General features: G+C 40.3%; 1 protein-coding gene across 1 annotated transcript in view; it reads left to right on the top strand.

Moving 5' to 3' along the window:
* Positions 1 to 10,913, top strand: part of LOC126202937 (cubilin-like) — a 771,281-nt gene extending 760,368 nt beyond the window's left edge. Inside the window, exons 68-70 of the mRNA XM_049937033.1 lie at positions 144 to 250; positions 572 to 683; positions 10,683 to 10,913. Of these exons, the coding sequence (XP_049792990.1) occupies positions 144 to 250; positions 572 to 683; positions 10,683 to 10,705 (242 nt within the window). The 3' untranslated portion in view covers positions 10,706 to 10,913. The remainder of the gene's footprint in view (positions 1 to 143; positions 251 to 571; positions 684 to 10,682) is intronic.
* The last annotated feature ends 12,993 nt before the right edge of the window (positions 10,914 to 23,906 follow it).

The raw sequence follows: 23,906 nt of genomic DNA, 5'->3' as shown, positions 1-23,906 counted from the left end.
TTTCTCTTCTGTGATGGCTACATGTGAGGTATGACTGGCACCTATCATTGATATGAAAGATATTGAGACATTTTACCAACATTAGGACTGTATTTTGCAAAAATATTGGCTAGTTACTGAAGTATATGGGCAATACTTTCCAGAGTTTAGTATTGGTTCAAGAACAACCTGCAGCACAGACTTTTTGGAGATCTATGACTTGAATCAGGCCACTGGTGCAAAAACACTCCGCACAAAATATTGTGGAGAGGTGAGTTGCTGTATCCTTATACATACAAATAATGAACATATATTAAATATATACATTTTGTACTTTTTGCCATGAACACTTAAGTTTAGTTTATAATATATGGAAAACATAGTCATACTATCACAACAGTAGATTGAAACACTGCTGTATTACATACTCATTTTAAATCACGAAGTTGGTACTTCTGTTCATTCGTGTTACTATCTGTGAACTGTACAGAGACTTTAACTTTCTCTGAGTGATTGAAGTTTTTTAATGCTACTGCTGTCTGTTTTTATGTAATAGGAAAAAACTTAAATTTCTTGCTTTTTGATTCTACAGGATCAGCCAGCACCATTTGAAGGAGCCACGACGACTACTGTTGTCCGATATGTGACTAGTGTTCATAATGGTGGAAGTGGATGGTTCATACATTTTATAGCAAAACACCCAGGTACTTTGATAACGCATAGTTTGTTATAATGCCAGTGCCACACATAATAACTGCATAATTATTCTTGGAGAGACGTACTGGTCAAATAATCATCCCTTCTGTTACCTGAGAATATAAGAATTATTCTGTTGTTGTATGACTCCTTCCTAACCAGATGTGTTTTTCTCTCATCCAGACTACTGCATGTGTAGTAATATCCTGTATAATGTATTAAAAATAAAATAAGTAGTCAGAATGGTTACCACACTTACAGCCTGTTTAGTAATGTCACAGTGTCCGCCCCCGGTAGCTGAGTGGTCAAAAAAAAAACTGGGTGTTGTGTTGTCCTAATCATCATCATTTCACCCCCATCGATGCGCAAGTCGCCGAATGGGCGTCAAATCAAAAGACTTGCACCCGGCGAACAGTCTACCCGACGGGAGGCCCTAGTCGCATGACATTTTTATTTATGTCACCATGAAGCAATTTTGTTTATTAGTGGTTGAATGCCATGGCCCACTGAGAAAACCAAGGAAGTTTGCATTAGGGTATTTTTCACATGTCATCTGAATGAACATTGCAATCATAAGATACTTAAAAGAAACTGCAACAATAATTATTGGTGCATTTTCTGACTGTAGCAGTTTAGTCATTCTGCCAGAATCAGTGAGGAAGAGAAAAGTGCAGGGACAGTCAACCATACATAGATGCCCACTCTTAATATGCTATTAATTCTACCATTATATTTCAGAAATAAGTTTAAAGACTCAGTCTGGCGTAAAGTAATAGGTCAACATTACCGAAGAACAAGTCTGGCAGAGGTTGTAATAGCCTTTGAACAGCGGGTAGACACTTGCGCAGAATAAATTTATGTTGTGTCAAATCAGCTTTTGTGGCAGTTATTTCAGCCCATATACATGAATATGCAAAATCTCCCTTCTGTGTGTCGTCTCATCCCAGTTATTTATCTGTGTCATATGCTACAGTAACCGTTAGTCATAGAGTATGTTACATATTATTTATTGAATAGTGCAATGTTTTATCATGATTGAACTTTTGTCAATAGTACGATATATAATAATGATACATGCATAATGTGAAGTCCTTGTGTTTCACTCATTGCCTTGGTGTTGTAAGTCGAGGTCACAGACTTACCTTCTGATTACCGAAACTGATGTGGCTGTGCCAGTGTGCTCTGTAGTATGGCCTAGTTTGCATGAAGGGATAATCCTCCCCGAGTTGCTTAAAATTTTCCTAAGTCCATTATCTCCTTTGTCATCACTGCTTACTGAATAAAGTGCCCATTTTTGCTGTAGTGACCAGTCAACTTTGCCTAAGTGTATAGCTACTGTTGTGCCTTACTATGTCCCTTTGGTGTTGTGATTGGTGTCACTATCAACATTGTGTTCCACTTGTTAAACTTTATCATCGACGAAGGAGTATTCCAATCATGAAGGGTTTCTGTGTGGACGGGACGGTGCTTGTATTGTGTTCATGCAGAAGAATGATGTTTGTTTGTTTATATGGGCTGAAATATGCATCACAGATGTACTATTGAGCTGTTCCTGTCTTGCTTCTGGTGGGGACAAGTATTGATTTATAGTCTTCTTTCCTACGTTCCAAAATGGAAATAAATAAAAATCTCTCTATCTTGTAATTCTTCTCCTTCGGAGACCACCTACTCTGGTTTGAAGTGCCATGTTACATCAAACTACACTACTGGCCATTAAAATTGCTACACCCTGAAGATGACATGCCACAGACACGAAGTTTAACTGACAGGAAGAAGATGCTCTGATATGCAAATAATTAGCTTTTCAGAGCATTCACACAAGGTTGACACCGGTGGCAACACCTACAACGTGCTGACATGAGGAAAGTTTCCAACCAATTTCTCGTACACAAACAGCAGTTGACCGGCATTGCTTGGTGAAACGTTGTGATGCCTCATGATGCCTCGTGTCAGGAGGAGAAATGCGTACCATCACGTTTCCGACTTTGATAAAGGTCGGATTGTAGCCTATCGCGATTGCGGTTTATCGTATTGTGACATTGCTGCTCGTGTTGGTCGAGATCCAATGACTGTTAGCACAATATGGAATCGGTGGGTTCAGGAGGGTAATACGGATCGCCGTGCTGGATCCCAACAGCCTCGTATCACTAGCAGTCGAGATGACAGGCATCTTATCCGCATGGCTGTAACAGATCTTGCAGCCACGTCTCGATCCCTGAGTCAACAGATGGGGATTTTTGCAAGACAACCATCTGCACAAGCAGTTTGATGACTTTCGCAGCAGCATGGACTATCAGCTCGGAGACCATGGCTGCGGTTACCCTTGACGCTGAGTCACAGACAGGAGCACCTGCGATGGTGTACTCAACGACGAACCTGGGTGCATGAACGTCATTTTTTCGGAAGAATCCAGGTTCTGTTTACAGCATCATGATGGTCGCATCCGTGTTTGGCGACATCGCGGTGAACGCACATTGGAAGCGTATATTCGTCATCGCCATACTGGCGTATCACCAGGCGTGATGGTGTGGGGTGCTATTGGTTACACGTCTCGGTCACCTCTTGTTCGCATTGACGGCAGCACTTTAAACAGTGGACATTACATTTCAGATGTGGTATGACCCGTGGCTCTACCCTTCATTCGATCCCTGCAAAACCCTACATTTCAGCAGGATAATGCACGACCGCATGTTGCAGGTCCTGTACGGGCCTTTCTGGATACAGAAAATGTTCGACTGCTGCCTTGACCAGCGCATTCTCCAGATCTCTCACCAATTGAATACGTCTGGTCAATGGTGGCCGAGCAACTGGCTCATCACAATACGCCAGTCACTACTCTTGATGAACTGTGGTATCGTGTTGAAACTGCATGGGCAACTGTACCTGTACATGCCATCCAAGCTCCATTTGACTCAATGTCCAGGTGTATCAAGGTCATTATTACAGCCAGAGGTGGTTGTTCTGGGTACTGATTTGGAGGATCTATGCATCCAAATTGTGTGAAAATGTAATCACATGTCAGTTCTAGTATAATATATTTGTCCAATGAATACCCATTTATCATTTGCATTTCTTCTTGGTGTAGCAATTTAATGGCCAGTAGTGTTTTAATGGCCGGTAGTGTACTTCTCCTGGCAGTTTAGGGTGCAGTCTAAAGCTACAAGAAAAAAGCTTTTATCTTCTGCAGGCTACTAAATGACAAAAGCCTTTCTTCAGTTAACAGTCCATATATTTTCTCTTCTCCATACAGAGCTTTATCTTATTTCACAAGACAAGATGTCATCTCCTTCTACACAATTCAATAATAAAAACAGAATAACATAAATTCCACCATTTTTGTAGCTTCTCGCGGATTATTCATGGCTGAAGTTCCATGGTCATAGCACACCTTTGGGCTGCACATTCTAAGAGTAGATAGTCCCCCCCTTTAGCAAATGGTGCCACCCCATCTGTCATTCTACCCAGCCGGTACACTGCACTCTGGAAATCCGCAATATCTGCACTTAACAGCATAGCATATCCTACACAGTGGGCTGTTCCTGCCTTAATTCTAAAATAAAACGAGGACATAACTTCATGATCACCTTTCCTCATCTAAAAGGTCATAGGTGTGACCTATAATTACCATGAAATGACGTGTCATACCTCAGATTCCCCAACTAAGAGGAAAGATGTCATGAAAGTTAACTCTGTACAATAACTTAATACTTGTGATATTTTGAACAGTTTCAAACCCAAAAGGAAAACTTTCTTCATAATACATTTAAATTAAATGAGCATAACTAACCTTTATGAAATCTCTAGCATATGAGTTGAGTCATTCTATCACCTTACCCAAATACTCTAAAATGTCTTTGCATTTTGAGTTTGTTAAATTATATTGTTGGCTGTAATGTCACTTCGCCTCAGAAAATCACGTTTAAGGAGGAATATAATCCTTTCACTGCTGTTGGAGTGTACACACACATCACGTTGGTTTTCCTACAGTGCTATGGACATCTGTATGCGTTCTGAGCTACAGACCTCTCACTGCTGTACCCGAGTTACTTCCATATCTCAGTGAATAAAAAAAATTTGAGTATTTATCATACAACCTACATGCTTCATTGTATGCCGTCATTTGCAGACAACATCAGTTTGATCTCTTGAATTGTTAATGAGATATGAGGATTATTATGAGCACATTATTCTTGATGAGCAAGGACGGCAATGAGTGCATCGTGCACAACTGGCTGTTGGATATCAAACCAAGTAACTTGAGAACAAAGTGAGATATTTTCTGCTCTCAGTTTCAAATAAATTTTCACTATGTTACCTACATTTAATTCACTGCAGTGTGTGTGCTAAAATTAACCATATACAAAGTTTATGAATACATTTTTACCTTTGTAAAATCTTTAAAGTTTCATTCAGTGTTTTACTTCAGTTGATGCAGTGCAGCAACTATGGCATACAGTGAAAAGAAGTTCAGTCCTTTATTGAGTGAAGGTATCAGACTGTACAATGTGCAAACATCAAAATTTTTCCACCTAATAGTTATCGAAAAAATGGTTGATGAGTACTTCATATCGACCGTAATGCAATCTTTCAGTGCAGGCACCAGCACTTGGTGAGCAGTAAAGCCATGGAAAAAGTTGCCCTCAGCATGGAATACAGAGAGCATATCAGTAGCAGAGAAAGGGTGAATATGCACACTTCATTGTGCTTCTAGAACCTTTAGTATCTTTTCATTTCTATAACACATTCACTTTATCTCTAGTTACAATACTGTGTTGCTCTCTGTTCTTACAAAACTAGGTATTGCAGTTTAGGAAGAGAGTTTGTTATCTCCTCTCTTCTAAGCTAACCTCCCATACAAAAAGTGTTATAAACCCAACCATATAGTAGAAATTATTCAAAAAAATACAAATGTTCCTTATATAAGAGTTTCAACAATGTGAGAAAAGACAGACTGCTACTTACCGAAAAGAAGTCATTAAGTTGCAGACAGGCACAATTAAAAGGCACTTACATAAAGCTTTTGACCACAGCCTTCATCAGTAAAAGAGACACACACACCATTCATACACACAAGCAAGCAGCTAACTCCAGCATCTCCAGCCGAAATGCAACTACCATGTGGGATGCAATCAGCAATCTTGAGTAGGGATGAGATAGTAGTGTATGGGTGGGGAGACAGATGAATGCTGTCTGGTGGAGTGTTCAGGGACTAGAATGCCAACAGGTACAGCATTAGGAGGTTATGGGGCACAGTGGTGGGGAAAAAAGAAGCAAAAAAGGAGAGGAGCGGGGAAAGACGGAGTGATGTGTTGGCAGAGGGCACAAATAAACGTGGTGGGATATGAGAATGGGGAGGAGATGATAGGACAGAGATGGCAGAAACTGTTGGGTGGAGGGTGTGGGGACAGTTGTTACCTCAGGTTGAGGCCGAGATAATTACGAGAGCGGAGATTGTGTTGTAAGGATAACTCCCATCTGCACAGTTCAGAAAAGGTGGTGGTGGAGGGAAGGATCCAGACAGCTCGGGTTGTGAAGTAGCCATTGAAATCAAGTGTGTTATGTTCAGCAGCATGTTGTGCCATAGGGTGGTCTGCTTTGCTCTTGGCCACAGTTTGGTAGTGGCCGTTCATCCTGATGGACAGCTGGTTGGTAGTCATACCAATATAAAGAGCTGTGCATTGAGTGCAACAGAGGCAGTGAATGACATGGTTGCTTTCACAGGTGGCCCAGTCCCTGATGGGGTAGGGTAAACCTGTGACAAGACTGGAACAGAAAGTGCTGGGTGGGTGGATTGGGCAGCTTTTGCACCTGAGTCTTCCAGAGGGATATGATCCTTGTGGCAGGGGCTGGGAGTGGGAGTGCTATAGGGATGGACTAGGATGCTGTGGAGGAAGGTTGGGTAACTAACACCACTTTAGGATGGGTGGGAAGTATCTTGGGTAGGATGCCTCCTATTTCAGGGCATGACGATAGGTAATCAAAGGATGTGGTTCAGTTGTTCCAGTCTGGGGTGGCTGGTTCCTGGTGGTAGTGGGAGGATTGATAGTGGGAGGATTGGTGGTGTGAGGGGAAATGGCAGAAGCGATCTGTTAGCAGACTGGGTCTGGGGGTTAGTGTCTGTCTGTGAAGGCCTTGGTGAGACCCTCAGCATACTGAGCAAAGGAGTTTTTGTCACTGCAGATTCACTATCCCTGGGTGGCCAGGCTGTATGGGAGGGATTTTTTGGTGTGAAAGGGATGACAGCTATCAAAATGCAGGCACTGTTGGTGGTTGGCGCGTTTGATGTGGACAGAAGTGCAGATGGAGCCATCTGAGTGTAGGAGGTCAACATCTACAAAGGTGGCATGCTGAGTCGAGGACCAGATGAAGCAAATAGGACAGATGATGTTGAGGTTGTGAAGAAACGAAGATAGGATATCTTGGCGCTGAGTCCAGATCATGAAGATATTTTCAGTGAGCCTGAACCAGACGAAGAATTTTGCGTTTAGGGAGGCTAGAAAGGTCTCCCCTAGATGCCCCATAAACAAGGTGGCACAAGAGGGTGCCATGCTGGTGCCTCTGGCTGTGCCACAGATTTGTTTATACACCTTCTCTTCAAAGGAGACATAGTAGTGAGTTAGGATAAAGATAGTAAGGTGTATGAGGAGTGAGGTAGTGGGTTTGGAGTCTAAAGGACATTGAGAAAGGTTGCGTTCAGTAGTGGTAAGACCATGGGAATGAGGGATGTTGGTGTACAAGGAGGTGGCATCAGCACTGATACATAGGGATCCAGAAGTCGCATACTGACTGGTGTAACTTATCGATAAAAAGTTAATTGTAAAATGAGCTCCTGGTCCCTCTGTTCTACTCATCATATTCATATCTAGTTGTAGTCAGGGAAGTACATCAGGTACTGTACGTAGTGATCCTTTTATGTAATTATCTCTGTAGGAAACTCCTGCAAAAATAATATCCATCTCATCGTACTGGGGTGAAGTAATTTACTTTCCATTAAGAAACTTAAGGCCTGATGATCAGTGCAACTTTTTAAAGCCCATACTAGTGTTTGAAACTTTTGAAAACTCTACACAATTCCAAATAGTTTTTTATGGTAGCTGTAAAATTTAATTCATTCTAATTAAGACTTCTGCTAGCATAGGCTATGGTATTTACACAGTTTATACATGGTCAAGAACAAAATATTCCCAGATTTTGCACAGATTTCCTGTTTGAATATACTTTTCGCCTGAGCTGTGAAACTTATGAATCCTTTGCATGGTAAAGGTTTTAAATACTGGCATAGAATTCCCAGCACTTTAGGGTGGTGGGAGGGGGGGAAGGAGGCATTTTGGAAAGATCTTTGATAGGCCTACACAGTGACATGTACATTGGATATTGTTTTGTTTTGCAAAAGCATAAATACAAATTCCACCAAACACAGCATTTTAGCTTCTGAAGCACTGAAATCGAGATTGCACTGCATGATGCACTTTTGCCAGCCAATAATAGCTCATCATGTGATTTCACCAGCCAGTGATAGCAGATATCCAGAGTATAGGACATGTGATGTAGTCAGCCAATATTAAACTGCTTATGTGATTTCTCCATGTAGTTCTAAATAGTTACCACATGTTGTAATAGACATTCAATAACTGTAACAAAATATGTCATTCAAGTTGTCATGGTTATATGTTAGTCCTAAGTCGATAACTGATACGACCAATTATAAAATAAAATACCTCAGTCAATAAATCACTACCTATTAAGCATACATGACACAAAGACTCAAAAAAAAAATGTTCGTCGCTGTTACAGCTTGCCAGGTCAGTGTATCAGACTATGCTGTCTGCTACTCTGCCGGCGTGATGATGTCTTGAAATGTATAGACGAATACACACATGACATTTTAGTGGTGGCGGCTCGTGTCATAGCTGCACAGTCAGTCACCCCATGGTAAAGTTGAAAGGTGTATGGACTCCCACCATCTCTCTCTTCCAATTCATAGACTGTTTTCATCTTGGAAGTCATAATTTGAAACGGTAGTCAAAGAAAGGTATTAAGTGCTTGGCTACCAATACTGCCTCACTTCAGGAATTGGCTGTGTAATTTAACAGCATGTATGCTGCATCTTATCAGTGCTGTTATTTCATGTTTTCATGGACAACAATGTATCTTTCTTGCATATTAATATAAAATTTTCATAAAAATCTTTTTCTTAATGTAATTTCGCTCTCTTTTTGGCACAATTTTACCCTGACATTTCAATGAGTTACCATTTCTGGTTTGGAATAAATCTAGATTTATAGTCTTCTGGTCTATGTTCCATAATAGAACTAAATAAAAATTTGTCACCTCTATCTTGTAATTGTTCCCTTGCAGACCACCTACTCTGTTCTGCAGTGCTATATTACATCAAACTACTTCTCCTGGCAGTTTAGGCTGTGGTCTAAAGTTAAGGTTTTTATCTTTTGCAACCTACTAAATGACAAAAGCCTTTCTTCAACTAACTGTCCAAGACAAGACCTCATCTCCTGCTGTACAATTCATTAATAAAAACAGAATAATATAATTTCCGCTGCTTTTTTAGTTTCTAACAGATTGTCCATGGCTGGTGTTCTGTGGCCATAGCACATCTTTGGACTGCACGTTCTGAGAGTTGGTGTTCCTCCTCCCCCTCCCCTTCCCTTCCCTTCCCTTCTGTAAGTGGAAGTGGTGCCGCCCCGTTTGTCATTCTGCCCAGCTGATATGCTGTGCTCTGGAAACCTGCAACATCTGCACATAACAGTATAGCATTTCCGACACTATGGACTATTCCTGCTTTAATTCTAAAATAAGACAATGACTTAACTTCATTGTCACCTTTCTTCATCTACAAGGACATAGCCATGACCTGTAATTTCCCCTGAAATGACGTGTCACATCTCACTATATGTCGGTGCTCCTGTTGATACCATTCTGCGTGATGAAATAAATGCTACAGAAGCCGATTTAATGAGATGTAAAGTTATTCTGCAGAAGTGTTGACTCGTTGGGTATATCTCAAACACAATTTCAACCCTTTCCTGCTTGTTCTAAATTGTAATTAATCTGTTACTTTATCACACCTTGAGGCTCTGCACATATTTTTTAGTTGTAATTTTGGAGCTAATAGTATGTTGAGAGGTTTGTTATTATATGTTCAGTATAATGTACATTCTAGTAAAAAATGGAAAATCAAGGATGGAATGTGACAATATTATAAAAAGGATAGTTCCTATTCACCATGTAGCAGAGATGCTGAGTCACAGATAGGCACAATAGAAAGACTGTCAGAAAGTAAGTTTTTGGCCAACAACACACACACACACACACACACACACACACACACACACACACACGACCTTAGTCTCTGGTAGGATCCATATGGGAAGTATCCAGATGACACAGGCTGTGAAGCAGTCATTGAAATGAAGAACATTGTGTTGGGTGGTACGCTCAACAAAGGAACATTAGTAACAGCTCAATTTATATAAGTGAATCACAAAATATGCTTTTTGCCTTAAAAACAAATCAGTCCGAATGTAGTCCTTCCACATATTTTCAAGGTAGAATACAAAGTGAAGTAATTTAGTAATTATTTAGGTTCAGAATATGACTGATTCATGGTAATATACATTACATGCTGTGGAATGAAATCATTTGGTGTACAAGATTTTTCACTTGCTTCTTTCCTGATACAGAGTTTTTAGTGACTTTTTTCTTCTTATGTTATGTCACTTTTCTTTACTTTCCCTTTATTTTCTATTTGTCTGTCAATGGAACAGAAATTCTGAAACACAGAGATGATGATTCTGAATTGACAGTAACAGCAGAATGCTTGCCATATGTTCCTTCTTTTATCATATTTTGTCCATTACTGCTGTTTTTTGTTTGAATACAATGAAGAATTTCATCTGGTTTGAAGTATCTCCTTACCTTTAGATTCAGATATGCAACGTATTTCTTCAGTGAGTGTTGTTTCTAACATAATCCCTAATTTAATGTTTCAGAGTCCACAATAATTGCAGTTTGAATGTGCTGAAGATGTGGATAAGAGGAGGATGGAGTCCTGAAACTCCCATGCACATGAATTCATGAAAAACAACCTGCTGTAATTATTGTACATACATTCAATATACAGAGCTCTGTATTTTATCATAGGATATTTGAGAATTTTTTACTGTAAAGAAGACTGTAAATATTCTAGTCCATACCTTGGTAATAAAACAACCTTAATGTTCTATTTTTGTTTTCCTGTCTGGTCTGTATCAGAATAGATTGATGAAGTAATGTAATGAGAACTCTTTTGAAATCTGGGAAACATCTCCAGTTACAGCAGATAACATCTGTAGGTAATACCTACACATTACACAAAATACCTCACAAGGAACGGAAGCATACAGAATTATTTCTTATTTCTAACAACTCAAATACATATCTGTAAAGGAACACAGATAATGTGACACAGAGAGTAACTTCAAGGACACCCCTTTGCGTTACATGAAGGGAGAGCTCCAAAAGCTGTATTTCATTGTGACTCTCTTTAATTTCGTTGTCAGTGTTGCACAGCTGCTTTTGAGTATTTTCTGTTGTTATGATGGCATGTCTAACTGTCCATTGTTAGGGTAACCAGCTATGCTTACACACAACATACACAGAATTGAAATGTAAAAACTTACATTTCATTTCTAGCAACACAAATACTGTACAAACAGATAACTTGATACAGAGTATGTAACTTCAAAAATACTTCTGGTAAAAGAGTTAACAGACTCTACAGCCGGTTGCTGGATTATTTATATTCCTACCTTATCTGAATCATTACTATACTATGGAACTGAGTGTAGAAGCCATTACACTAAAATATAATTGGGACATCAGTCACTTATTTGAGTAACAAAAATTACTTGCTCCTCAAAAACTTAGTAATCCCCCCCCCCAAAATGCCTTAATCTCGTCTTTCTATCATACTTCTATAGAAACGAGTGGCTACCATGACTTAATAAAAGTAAAATTTCCTAGCCCTTTGTCCAACATTTCCAATTTTGACTAAATTTAAAACAACCACATGTGGATTTGTTGGTCAAAATTACTGTGATGATATGGTGATGAAAATGATAGATTCAGTGACACATCAGAAATTGTAAAGTTAGCTAGCACTTTGAATATATAAGCATTATCCTATAACACACCAAGCATTAGCTGTCACAAAAACTACCTTTTCCTTAAGATCACAACAATGTTTTGGCTATTGGACTTGGTTTTGGTTATGGTACTGAACCAGATTCAATAATATAATCCATGCTCATTAAAAAGCAGAAGTTACTGATGATAAAAATGCACGTTCTACATAAACAGCTGGCACACTCTTTTCTTGCTATGCCAGGGTCATAAAAGTCCATACAAAAAATTCTCTGCTACTGACAACAGGCTGGGCCACAACCACCATTACTTTCACTACCTTCGACCCCTCCCACTCTTCCACACATTTGGTTTAACTGTCTTATTATGAAGTAAAGCTTGCTACAGTCATACCACTACTTCACATCAACCACAGATCTGAACACAAAGAAGAGGCCAACAACATTGAAAAGTGTGGCTATTTTACAGAATGAGACAAGTCCACATATACATGAATAAGATAAAAAATTAAAGATAACTAGTAAGTAGATATTCCCGACCATGTGTTACTGTGAGTCAGTCTGGTTAAACAGAAAAGAAATATAACAGAAAGCACACATTTCTAACATTTATGGATTTCTATGTCCACCTTCTCCTCCCTCTGTGTCTCCATTTCCTCCTCTCTGAACATTCATTAGAGCCGTATCTGAAAATTTAAACTAAATTGGTCAATAATTTTAGGATTTTTGGTAATAACTTTCCCCTTTGTTCTAACCAAAAGAACACACAGACAGTGACAGATACAACACTTTATTGTATCTAGAAATAACTTGTTACAAGAAGACACTTGCCATGAAGTGGCGACACTGCTAGTAAAATAATACTTACTCAGAATGTCAACATGTAACAGGACAAGGCTGGCCAGGCCCAACCCTATAAACTGTGGGCTGGCCAGTAGAGTACACAGATGAGAAGCTGCGCACGCATCTGTGATTGGTGGCCTCTGACAGTTTTAGCATCTGCCGACTTCTGAGGCACAAGTATCGCGTCCAGATCTCGCACGTGGAATCTGTGTAGGTCCCTACACCCCTCCCTTCTGGGGACGGAGTGTCACCGACTTCCCAAGCATGGTGTGGATGGCCACGATATGGATGCTGCATCCACATCCATGATGGCCCCAGAGGTGAGAGGGGAGTGCAGCTCCTGGTTCCTGGATACCTTAGAAAACAGGTGAAAGTGGCTGGCGCAAAGAGCACCACGAAGAAACTCATCTATTGGTTGGCGGGAGGAGATATCCAAATGAAAATAAAGGAGCTCATCTCGATCAAACTCGAAGTCTGGGCCAACAAGCAGCCTGAGTAAGGCGTCTGTGTTGGCATGGTGTCCAGTGGGGGCAAAACTTAAAGTTATAGTTGTTTTTGGAGAGAAACAAGGCCCACCACTGCAACCTGTGGGCTGCTTTATCGTGGAGCTGGGTGGACAGACTAATTAACAAAATTAATGTCTTGTGGTCCATAATCAGTCGGAATTTTGTGCCTTACAAGAAAATATGAAATTTGGTGACCATATGTGCAATGGCCAGAGTCCCCTCCTCGACCTGACAGTACTGCACCTGTGCTGGACTGAGAGTTTTGGGTGCAAACACCATTGGCTTCTCCAAGCGGTATGCATTCCGATGGGTGAGGACTGTTCCAACACCATATCGTGAAGCATCTGTAGCCAAAACCAATGGTTTGTTGGGATTGAAAATAGCTAGAGACGGTGCTGACCCAAGGTGTTCCTTCAGTGTGGTGAAGTCCTGGCCACATGCCAAAGATTACACAAAGGAAACACCCCTGCACAGAGGAGGTGGTAGAAAGGGCATGCAATGGTGGATGCCCCACGAATGAAACAGTGATAACAGACAATTTTACCCAGGAAAGCTTGCAGTTCTAGCAATCACAAGGGACACAGCAAATCTGTAATGGCTCCGACAAAGCTCTATACGTGTCAGACAGCCTGCCATGAAATGGCATGGCCCAGATACTCGAGAAATGGTTGGAAAAAATTGAACTTCTGCAGATTGCAACAGAGACACATAGCCCAGAGGTTTTGGAAAATGGCGTAGAGTTTGTGCAGGTGCTCACTCGTAGTACATCCAGTAATGACAATGTCATCCAGGTAGAAGAAACAGTTCAGAATTGTGGATGTGGCATGTTCCAGTTAGCACTGAAAAATAGTCGCAGTCTTGCCACCCCAAACATCAACTGCTGGTATTGATACAGGCCAAAAGGCATATTAAAAACCGTGATACATTTGGACTCCTCATCCAAAGATCAAGTTTGGAGAAGAACTGATGTCCTGCAATGCGTGTAAACAGTTTGTCCAGACATTGCAATGGGTATGTGTCTACTACAGACTGTGAATTCACAATAACTGAAAATCGCAGTAACATCCCAGTTTACCAAAGGATTCCTTCATGACGACGAGGGGTATGACCCATTCACTAGAGGAAATGGGAACCACAACCATGAGAGAAGCAAGCTGCTTCAGTTCCACCTTGACTTGGGAGTGTAGGATTTTAGGATTCTGCCTAGTGTGAAAAAATATAGGATAGGCCGGCTGCTTCAATATTATATTGGCTTGAAAATCTGTGGGGCGCCCTAGGCCTTTCACAAATATATCCTGAAATTCTGAGCACACAGAGATTCCAGTGACTGATAGGGGACTTTGGCAGATATCAACTGTTATGGAGTCCGTGATTGAAAAGCTAAAGGCCTGAGAGGCATCAAACCTGAAAAGGTTCGCTGAACTTGCGCTATGATTGACAGTAATGGTAACAGGCTGAGACACTGATTTATAGGTAATTTCAGCTGTGGCTTGACCAAGCAAGGGGATTTGTTGTTTACCGCATCCTGGAAGCACCTGTTTATAGGTGACAGTGACACGTCTGATATGTTTGGGCATTAAGAAGGGAAATGCTGCTCTGGTGTCTATCTGGAGGTGAAGGTGTCATGAGAGAACAAAAACCTCAATAAACAGCTTGTTGTAATCCTGATCAGAGACTGCTACTGATGACAAAACTTCCTGGACATCCATATCCATGTTCTCTAATGGTGTGTTCTGTGGAGTGGAGTAGCAGACTACCACAATGCGGCCTTTTTTTCCAACACTTACTGCAGATGACCCAATGCTGGGGACACTCCAGTCTGTCATGTTGAGAGTAACAAGACACACATGGCCGATGTGAAAAGCAATCACATCAGGAAAAACAGATCAAAATACAATCTTACTCGTCTACAATCCTACTCGTCACCAATGCTTTCTAACCACATGAATACATGGACAGTGGTGGACACAACACTTTATTACGTCTAGACATAACTTGTAGCAAGTTACTAGAACAGACTTACCACAGAGTGACTACTAGTACGATAATCCTATTCAGAACATCAACAAGTAACGGAGGGAGTGGCTGGGTGGGCCTGACCCTGTAGGCTATTGGCCAGCCGGTAGACTGCAAAGAGGAGAGACTCCGTGTGCATCCCTGAATGGCAGCCTCTGATGGTTCTAGCATCTGCCAACTTTGTGGTGCACCCGGATCTCAGGTGTGGACTCTTAAGTAGGTCACTGCAGCTTGCATTAACTGGAGTAGTGTCCATTCTTTCTGTGTGATCGGTATTTGACCTCAATACTGGTATTACTTCAGACTGTGCTCATTGTACCAGTGAGACATAACTGTTAGTAAGGGTCTTTGATTGCTCAGAATTTTTACTTCTATTCCATATTTAATATATCATAATGCTCAAAATGTTCTTTTAACATTTTATTTTTCTCCATTGTTTCTCACGTTTGCTCCTTCCACCTGTATGCTTTGCTAACTTCTGAAAAGTATCTCCTTTCATGATTTTTATCTTATCTGGAACCTCCATATTCTTCATCCATTTATTTACCATAAATTTTGGAATGGTCATGTATTTCACGTGCCTAGTGAAATTGGATTTTACTATTTGTAACACATACCATGCGGAGGTATATGCACTGCCATATGAGTGTAACAATGTTCTATGTTGATACAGATTATTTCATACAGCTTAAGGTAGTAAAGGTATGCAACATATGCGAACATTCACATCTACATATCAGTACAAGAGAGATATTTGTATGTCCAAAGCGAGTCAAATTGAGTTTTGTCAGAATATCAATGTAGCAAATCCATTTCAATTTCTTATCTATACAACCACAAAAGAATTACTGAAGCTTCATTGTGTGTGTGTTTTCTCATATTAATAGGTTTATTTGTTTATAACTGCAAATATTTGCTTTTGAAAGCAATTCATAAATTATTTCTTGCAAATATATTTTATCAACCTGTGGAGCTGTGAGAGTGATGTCATCAAGTCAAGGTCCTGATCAGTTACTGATATCATTAGTAAACATTACAGTAAGTCAAATAAATTATTATTATGATTATTGCTTTCATATGTAAATCACAAAGGAGAGCTGCATCTAAAAGCTAAATGGCATTATAGCCACCAAACATTATTTGAAGCCCCAATCTGCATTATCTGGCATCAAATTTGCACCAAAGTTCCTGTATACAAAGACTTTCCAGCACTTTGTACAAAATCTTTCTTAGTGCCCAGAGCAATGAAACACTAAAACAGTTTCTACTGGTGGCTTGCACATTTAAAGAACTACAGGTTAATTAGTTTTTCTATATACAGTCATCCTCCTTACCTTTTAATAATTCCACAGAAGCAAGACAGAAACTTTAATGCCAAAAATTGTGTTCATTAAATATCTTTACTTTTGCATTCAGTCAAATGTAATGTACAATATAGAACATTTAGTAGCAGAAATCCCTCAAGTTCTCATATGGATTTAGAAGAATTTTGTTGACATGGATAAACTAGAATGCCCCACTAACAGAAACATTTTTTTTTGTTGAAAATGGTTTTCACAACCAGAAATCCGTCCAGTGTTAGTAAGGTTTACAGGGCATTTGCTCCTTCATTTTCAACAGTTAAGAAGTGTGGGGCTAAAGGAAAGCACCCGGCTGTGTACTCCTTTTGAAGATGATACATGTGATGGACATTCAAAGATACAAATCCCAGATGAAAACGGAAACAGAGCACAATTGTTATTAGACAACTGGTGAGTGAAGGTGTATGAAATACCGTAGCTGACATCACAGGTACGTCAAATCAAACAGTACAGTACATTTTAGGTGAAGAATAAACTGTGAGAAAGCTATGTGTATGGTGAGTGTCATATTTGCTTTGCAAATGTCAATTTGAAAGAAAACATTCTCAGTGGTGCTGGAATCACTATAAAAAGTATCTAATGGACTAATACCCATGCAAAACACAGCTTTTTCACACACAATATTCTGCAAAGCACAGATGCAGGGCAACAGACAACCCTTATATTAGTACATTTTGGAAAAGTCTGTGATATAGTACCACAGTGTATACTCTTGTAATGTCTGGAATGGCTGAGTGGAGCACGGTAGGGTCACTCCTATTCTCTATGCACCTAGATAATCTCTCCAAAACGGTGGGTAACAATTGTTTGCTGATGACTCTGTTCTGAATAGGAGTGTGTCATCACTGAGTGACTTCAGGGGGAATTCAGGATGACTTGGACATAATTTACGTTTGATGTGATGATGTGATGCTTGATTCAAGTAATGTCAATTAAATATCTAGGTAAAACAGTTCAAAACTACATGAAATGACATGAGCACAGGAAGTCAGTTGTGGGAAAGGTGCATGCCTTAATATAGTTTATTGGAAGAGCACTGTAAAAGTGTTGTACACATATAAAGAAGATTGCATCCTGAACACTTGGACAATAGTTCATAAGAACTGCCCACATGTTTGCAATTCTCATCAGGTCAGATTGAAGAAAGAGAATGAGGCAATCACAGGCATACTGGTAGATTTGTTACTAACCGGTTTGATCAGTAGAAAATTGTTACAGAAATGGTCTGGGAGCTTGGACGGGAATCACTGAAGGGAAGATGATGACCTGTTCACAAAATGCTATTAAGGAAGTTTAGAGAAATAACATTTGTGTCAGACTAGTATGATCCTACTGCATCCAATGTTCATCTTTCATACGGGCAAAACAAATAAGATTAGAGCTCATGCAGAGATTCAGGGACACACAGACAGTAGTTTTCATCTAGCTCCATTTGCGAGTGGAACATAGCAGTAATAGAAAATACCACCTGCCATGCTCTGTACAGTGGCCTGTGGAGTAATTACATTTACATCCTAAATTAAAGCAACAAACCAGTATTTCATTGTGTTGTGTCTAATTCATGATATAATCATACAAAATGTGAACAGATGTCTGTACAATTGTGTTCTTCACATAATATGGCAACTGGTTAATGGACAACCATGTCAACAACGTCAGGGCACTTGTATTTGTAGGTAAGCTGTCGACACAGGGCTGAATATGACCAACTTCCTCCATGACAGCAAAATTTATGATACAGCTGTTTGGATGACTGTGCCTAACCAGTTGTCTTATTGCTACAGTTAACACATACATTGGTGTGACTACCACCCAGGTGTCCACTGGGATGAATGCCCATGGCAAAACTGTGGGCAAGGGCAGAGTGGACCAATCTGTGGAACGACAATGCAGCAGAATATAACATGCTCGAGTTCAATGGCTGCTTCACAACCTGGGCCATCTGGATCCTCTCCTCCACCATCAGATATTCCTAAATGTGCAGATGGGAGTTACCATTACAAAATATTCTCTAATCCCAAAATCATCCTGGCCTCAACTAATCTAAACTACTGTTCCCACACCTTCCACCCAGCTGTTCATTCACCCGTTTTGCTGTCGTCTCCTCCAAATTCAAATCTCCTCACATTCATTGTGCGCTGCACTCTGCCAGTGCACTCGCTCGTCTCTTCCTCTCCCTGCTCCTTTACTTTCCACTCAGCTAAGCTCTCCCCACTACCCCCGTCCCCACAGCCCCCCCCCCCCCCCCAACACTGCACCTGGCAACCTTGGCCTGCCATCTCTAGTCCCTGAGCACTCCACCAAGCAGTGTCGATTCCTCTCTCCCACCCTTACCCTACTGCTTCCCTGCCCCAGCCCCAATTGTTGCTCCCATTCAGCAACAATCCTGGACATACACTGCATTAAACACACTGTGTAAAATTCCTCAGAATTTAGTTGTTATATAGACATAACACACACAAACACACTAAGGTGACAAAAGTCATGGGATAGTGATATGCACACAGGCAGATGGCAGTAGTATTGCATACACAGGGGATAAAAGAGAAGTTCATTGACAGAGCTATCATTTGTGCTCAGGTGAATCATGTGAAAAGGTTTGCGACAGAATTATGGCTGCACAATGGGAATTGACTGACTTCGAACATGAAATGGTAGATGGAGATAGACAAGTGGAACATCCCTTTTGAAATTCATTTGAGAGCTTTATAATCTTAGATCCACAGTGTCAAGAGTGTGCCAAGAATACCAAATTTCAGGCATTCCCTCTCACCACAGACATCATAGTAGCCAATGGCCTTCACTTAATGATCGAGAGCAGTAGCATTTGTGAAAGAGTTGTCAGTGCTAGCAGACATGCAACACTGTGTGAAATAACTGCAGAAATCAATGTGGGACTTACAACAAACATATCTGTTGGGACAGTGTGGTGAAATTTGGCATTAGTGGGCTATTATAGCAGATGACCGACACAATTGCCTTTGCTAACAGCACAACATTGCCTGCAGTGCCTCTAGTGAACTTGTGACCATAGATGGCTGGAAAACAGTGGCCTGGTCAGATGAGTTCAGATTTCAGTTAGTAAGAGCCGTCAGATGCATTTTTCATTTAATTGATCTAAAGACAAAGTTTACTGGATTATTTTCTATAGTTCCAGTACATTATCTTGCAGAGTTTTATCTTCTTGGGGAATTGCAATTAAACTAATGAAAGTATTTATTGAGCAGAAGAGAGCAGTAAAAATATGGTATAAAGAAACAGTGACAGATACGTTGAGTAGGGCAGACGTTCCAACAATGTATTTTAAATCCTTTAATTTTCCATTGCCAAAGTCACTTTCATAGTGTCTTTGGCAATCCAGGTGTTGTCTCGCTTATTGTTTCATCCAATAGATCCTGAAAACTTATGCAGTAGTGACCAGTTATTATTACCTGTTTTGAAGGTAGCCATATCAAAAACCATTATGGCAGTATTTCCCAAAAGTATGAGACTTCCTGTTTTGTGTTGTGATTTTGATTTCAGCTTACAGTTTTGATTCCTGTTTGATATGTGGCATGAAGCAACAAACAAAAATTTTGCAAGGTTGTGATTATTTTACCATAAGACGGCCTAAACATTTGATAGCAAAGTAGATACATTGTAAAGAACACAGAGCCTAAACTACTGCAACATGCTTAATGGTATACAAAAATGTTCTTCATTTTCTTTCAACATAACTGATTTGTACATACATTCTGACAACTGCTTAATGTGCTCAGCACAGGTTATTACCATGTCTGGCTGCAATACAGGCCTGACAATGATGGAGCATTCTGTGAGTGATGTAATCAGTCTCATATTGAGGTAATAATGCCCATTCTTCCTGAAGTCGGGAGAGTGAGCAGGCCACACCATGCACACAGTATCTTCCGTTTCCAAAAAATATCAACCACACCCTTGCTGTATGTGGTCAAGCATTATTGTCCATCAATACAAAGTGTGGACCCATGTACCTTGCAACGATGGCACATGAGGTCCTAAGATCACATTGCAATACCTGACAGCAGTTAAACCTTGCCGATTCACCCGTACAATTTCATGAAGAAGTGTTTGAGTGGTCAACATAATCCCTACCCACACAATTAGAAATCCTCCTCAATATCAATGTACAGGTATTTCCACAATGTTTGGATTCTGAAATGGCACATAGAAAATTGTAAAGTTAGCTAATGCTTTGAAAATTTAATTCAATTAGTCATTAGTTGCCACAAAAACTGTCTTTTTACTTCAGGTCACAACAATGTTTTGGCTATTGGACTTTGTTTTGGTTATGGTACTGAATCAGATTCAATAATATAATGCATGCTCATTAAAAAGCAGAAGTTACTGATGATAAAAATGCACATTCTACATAAACAGCTGGCACACTCTGTTCTTGCTTTGCCAAGGTCATAAAAGCCCATACAAAAAATTCCCTGCTACTGACAACAGGCTGGGCCACAAACACCATTACTTTCACTCCCTTCGACCCCACCCGCTCTTCCACACATTTGGTCTAAGCAGATTAAACTGACTTATAACGAAGTAAAGCTCGCTACAGCCATACCACTACTTCACATCAACCACAGATCTGAACACAATGAAGTGGCAAACAACACTGAAAAGGGTGTGTCTACTTTATGAAATGAGACGAGTCCACATATACATGAATAAGATAAAAAATTAAAGTTTATTAGTACCACGTGTTACTGTGGTTCAGTCTGGTTAAACGGAAAAGAAATATAACAGAAAGCAAACGTTTCTAGCATGTATGGGAATTGGATATATGTCCTAATCCCCCCCCCCCCCTCCTCCCACCACAGAGAGTCTAGTATGTGTCTTCTTTGTACCATACTGCACCGTCTGTGACTGTATACACAATGATATTGTGGATGTATGACTACCCGCCAAACACTACCCTGGACATTCATCCTGGAGGACAGCTGGGTGGTAGTCTCACCAATGAATGAGTTAACTATAGCAAAAAGACAACTGGTTAGGCACCGTCATCCAAACAGCTGTACCATAAATTTGGCTGTAATGGAAGAATTTGGTCATGTTCAGCCCTGTGTCAACAGCTTGCCTACAAATACAATGGAACTGCAGACTCTACTTGACATCATCTTTTAGACGAGGTCGAAGACACTAGATATTGAGCATCTGTACAGGCAATTAGTCTTGACAAATGACTGAATTGTATATGATTACAGGTCAGACTGACCCCACTAGATTCCCGTAGCTTTTACTAACAGTCAAATTGCACCCCAACAGCAATGGAACAGAGCCAAAAGATTAAAATTGGCCAGATAAATGTTATGCGCACTTTCATAGCAATACAACAACTCAGGAAAGTGTGAGAGGAGTTGGACCAGCACATAGTATGTATACAGGAGCCATATTCCAGAAATGTGGCATTACCCCACAAGCCAGTTACAGCATAGATCATAACATCAGGTCATCATTGGATAGCTGCAATTGTGGTGTCATATAAAGACATAACAGCGACAGTTGTAGAACAGCTCTGTGACAAACGCATGGTGACATTATAAATAATGACTGCCTTAGGAAAATATTACATATATCTAATCAATATTTTAATGTGACTTACCGAACGAAAGCGCTAGCAGGTCGATAGACACACAAACAAACACAAACACACACACAAAATTCAAGCTTTCGCAACAAACTGTTGCCTCATCAGGAAAGAGGGGAAGGAGAGGGAAAGACGAAAGGATGTGGGTTTTAAGGGAGAGGGTAAGGAGTCATTCCAATCCCGGGAGCGGATAGACTTACCTTAGGGGGAAAAAAGGACAGGTATACACTCGCACACACGCACATATCCATCCACACATACACAGACACAAGCAGACATATTCCAGAAATGTGGCATTACCCCACAAGCCAGTTACAGCATAGATCATAACATCAGGTCATCATTGGATAGCTGCAATTGTGGTGTCATATAAAGACATAACAGCGACAGTTGTAGAACAGCTCTGTGACAAACGCATGGTGACATTATAAATAATGACTGCCTTCCCACGTGGAATGTTTCCCTCTATTATATTTAATCAATATTTTAATACGCTCATGAGGTACAACCACATATAGAAAACTTAAAAACAGGGGCAGTCGACACGACAGATATATTTTTGTAATGGATGCAATCAAAATCAACATTTTGGTATAGCAGAGTAACAGATGAAAGAGAACTCTGTCTTCAGGACCCTGTACAAGAACTTGGCCTTCATGTCATGAATATGCCACTCAACTCACCTACTTTCCAAAATCGCAATAAATATAGCTATCACCCTCGCACACTCAGAAGTCAGTGACCAAAATTGCCAATGTCTGTCTGTGGTGGACTTACAAGTGGCCACAATCTCATTTACTTTACAATCACAAATATAGATAATAACTTAGAAGCCAACATCCAGCTGAGTGACTACACAATCTGCACAAGGCGAATTAGAAACATTAAAAGGCAGAATTCAAGGTACAACCACTGCAACGAAGCAGATTTGATGTTGGCACCAAAGCAGACGAATTGGTGTGATCATTTCAGATAGCACAAGAAAAGACAATACTAACATTTGTTAGGAAGTCAAAAGGGTTTCAAATTCCCTGGGGCCCCACGCTAGATGCAGAGCAAAGAAGGCGAGGAGACACTACCAAAGATTCTTAGAGGAATTATGAAGAAGGCTGAGTTTCTCTCGAATGATCAAACAACAATATAAAGAACTACTACAGCAAATGGAGTTGATACACTGGAGGCATATAGTCTGTCTCTAAACTCAAGAGCGAGCAGCCACTTCAGTGGGGGAAGTGACTTTCCCCGGAAGAACCCTGCCACTGGCCTACAGAGGACCCAAAATCAGTTGCTTGTTACCTGTTCAGCAGAGTAGATTGGCATGCAGTGATATATGTTGATTGTTTTCATGGGATCTCGGCAGTCGGGGTCAGTCAGATAACTTTCTATACATACTGATATACTTTGGTATTCAGAAATGATGGATAATTGCCCTGAATTGCAAGGAAATGTGCAGAATACAAAAAGAGGAGATATTTGCAGAGTAACAAGTGTTCAATCATCTGTTATGTTATTACAGAGTAAGTTCAAGAGGTGATACAAAATGCACTGTTGGCTAATATTACCAGTCCCAATCAAAGGGCTGCAATTTATGCAAACACCAACCTCACCACAATAGGATGCATATGAAAGGTACATGAAAATAAACCACATGGTTTACTGGAATTGCCACAAAGGAAAACTAATAATTTTGGGATGAAACCCATCATTACAGACAGTTTCACAGAATCAGTCATTCGGCAAACAAGGGAGGACTTTT

The sequence above is a fragment of the Schistocerca nitens genome, chromosome 9, assembly GCF_023898315.1.
Source record: "Schistocerca nitens isolate TAMUIC-IGC-003100 chromosome 9, iqSchNite1.1, whole genome shotgun sequence".
NCBI classification, from domain to species: Eukaryota; Metazoa; Arthropoda; class Insecta; order Orthoptera; family Acrididae; genus Schistocerca; species Schistocerca nitens.
Note: the sequence above shows the minus strand (reverse complement) of the source record. Positions and strands in the feature narration are given on the sequence as shown.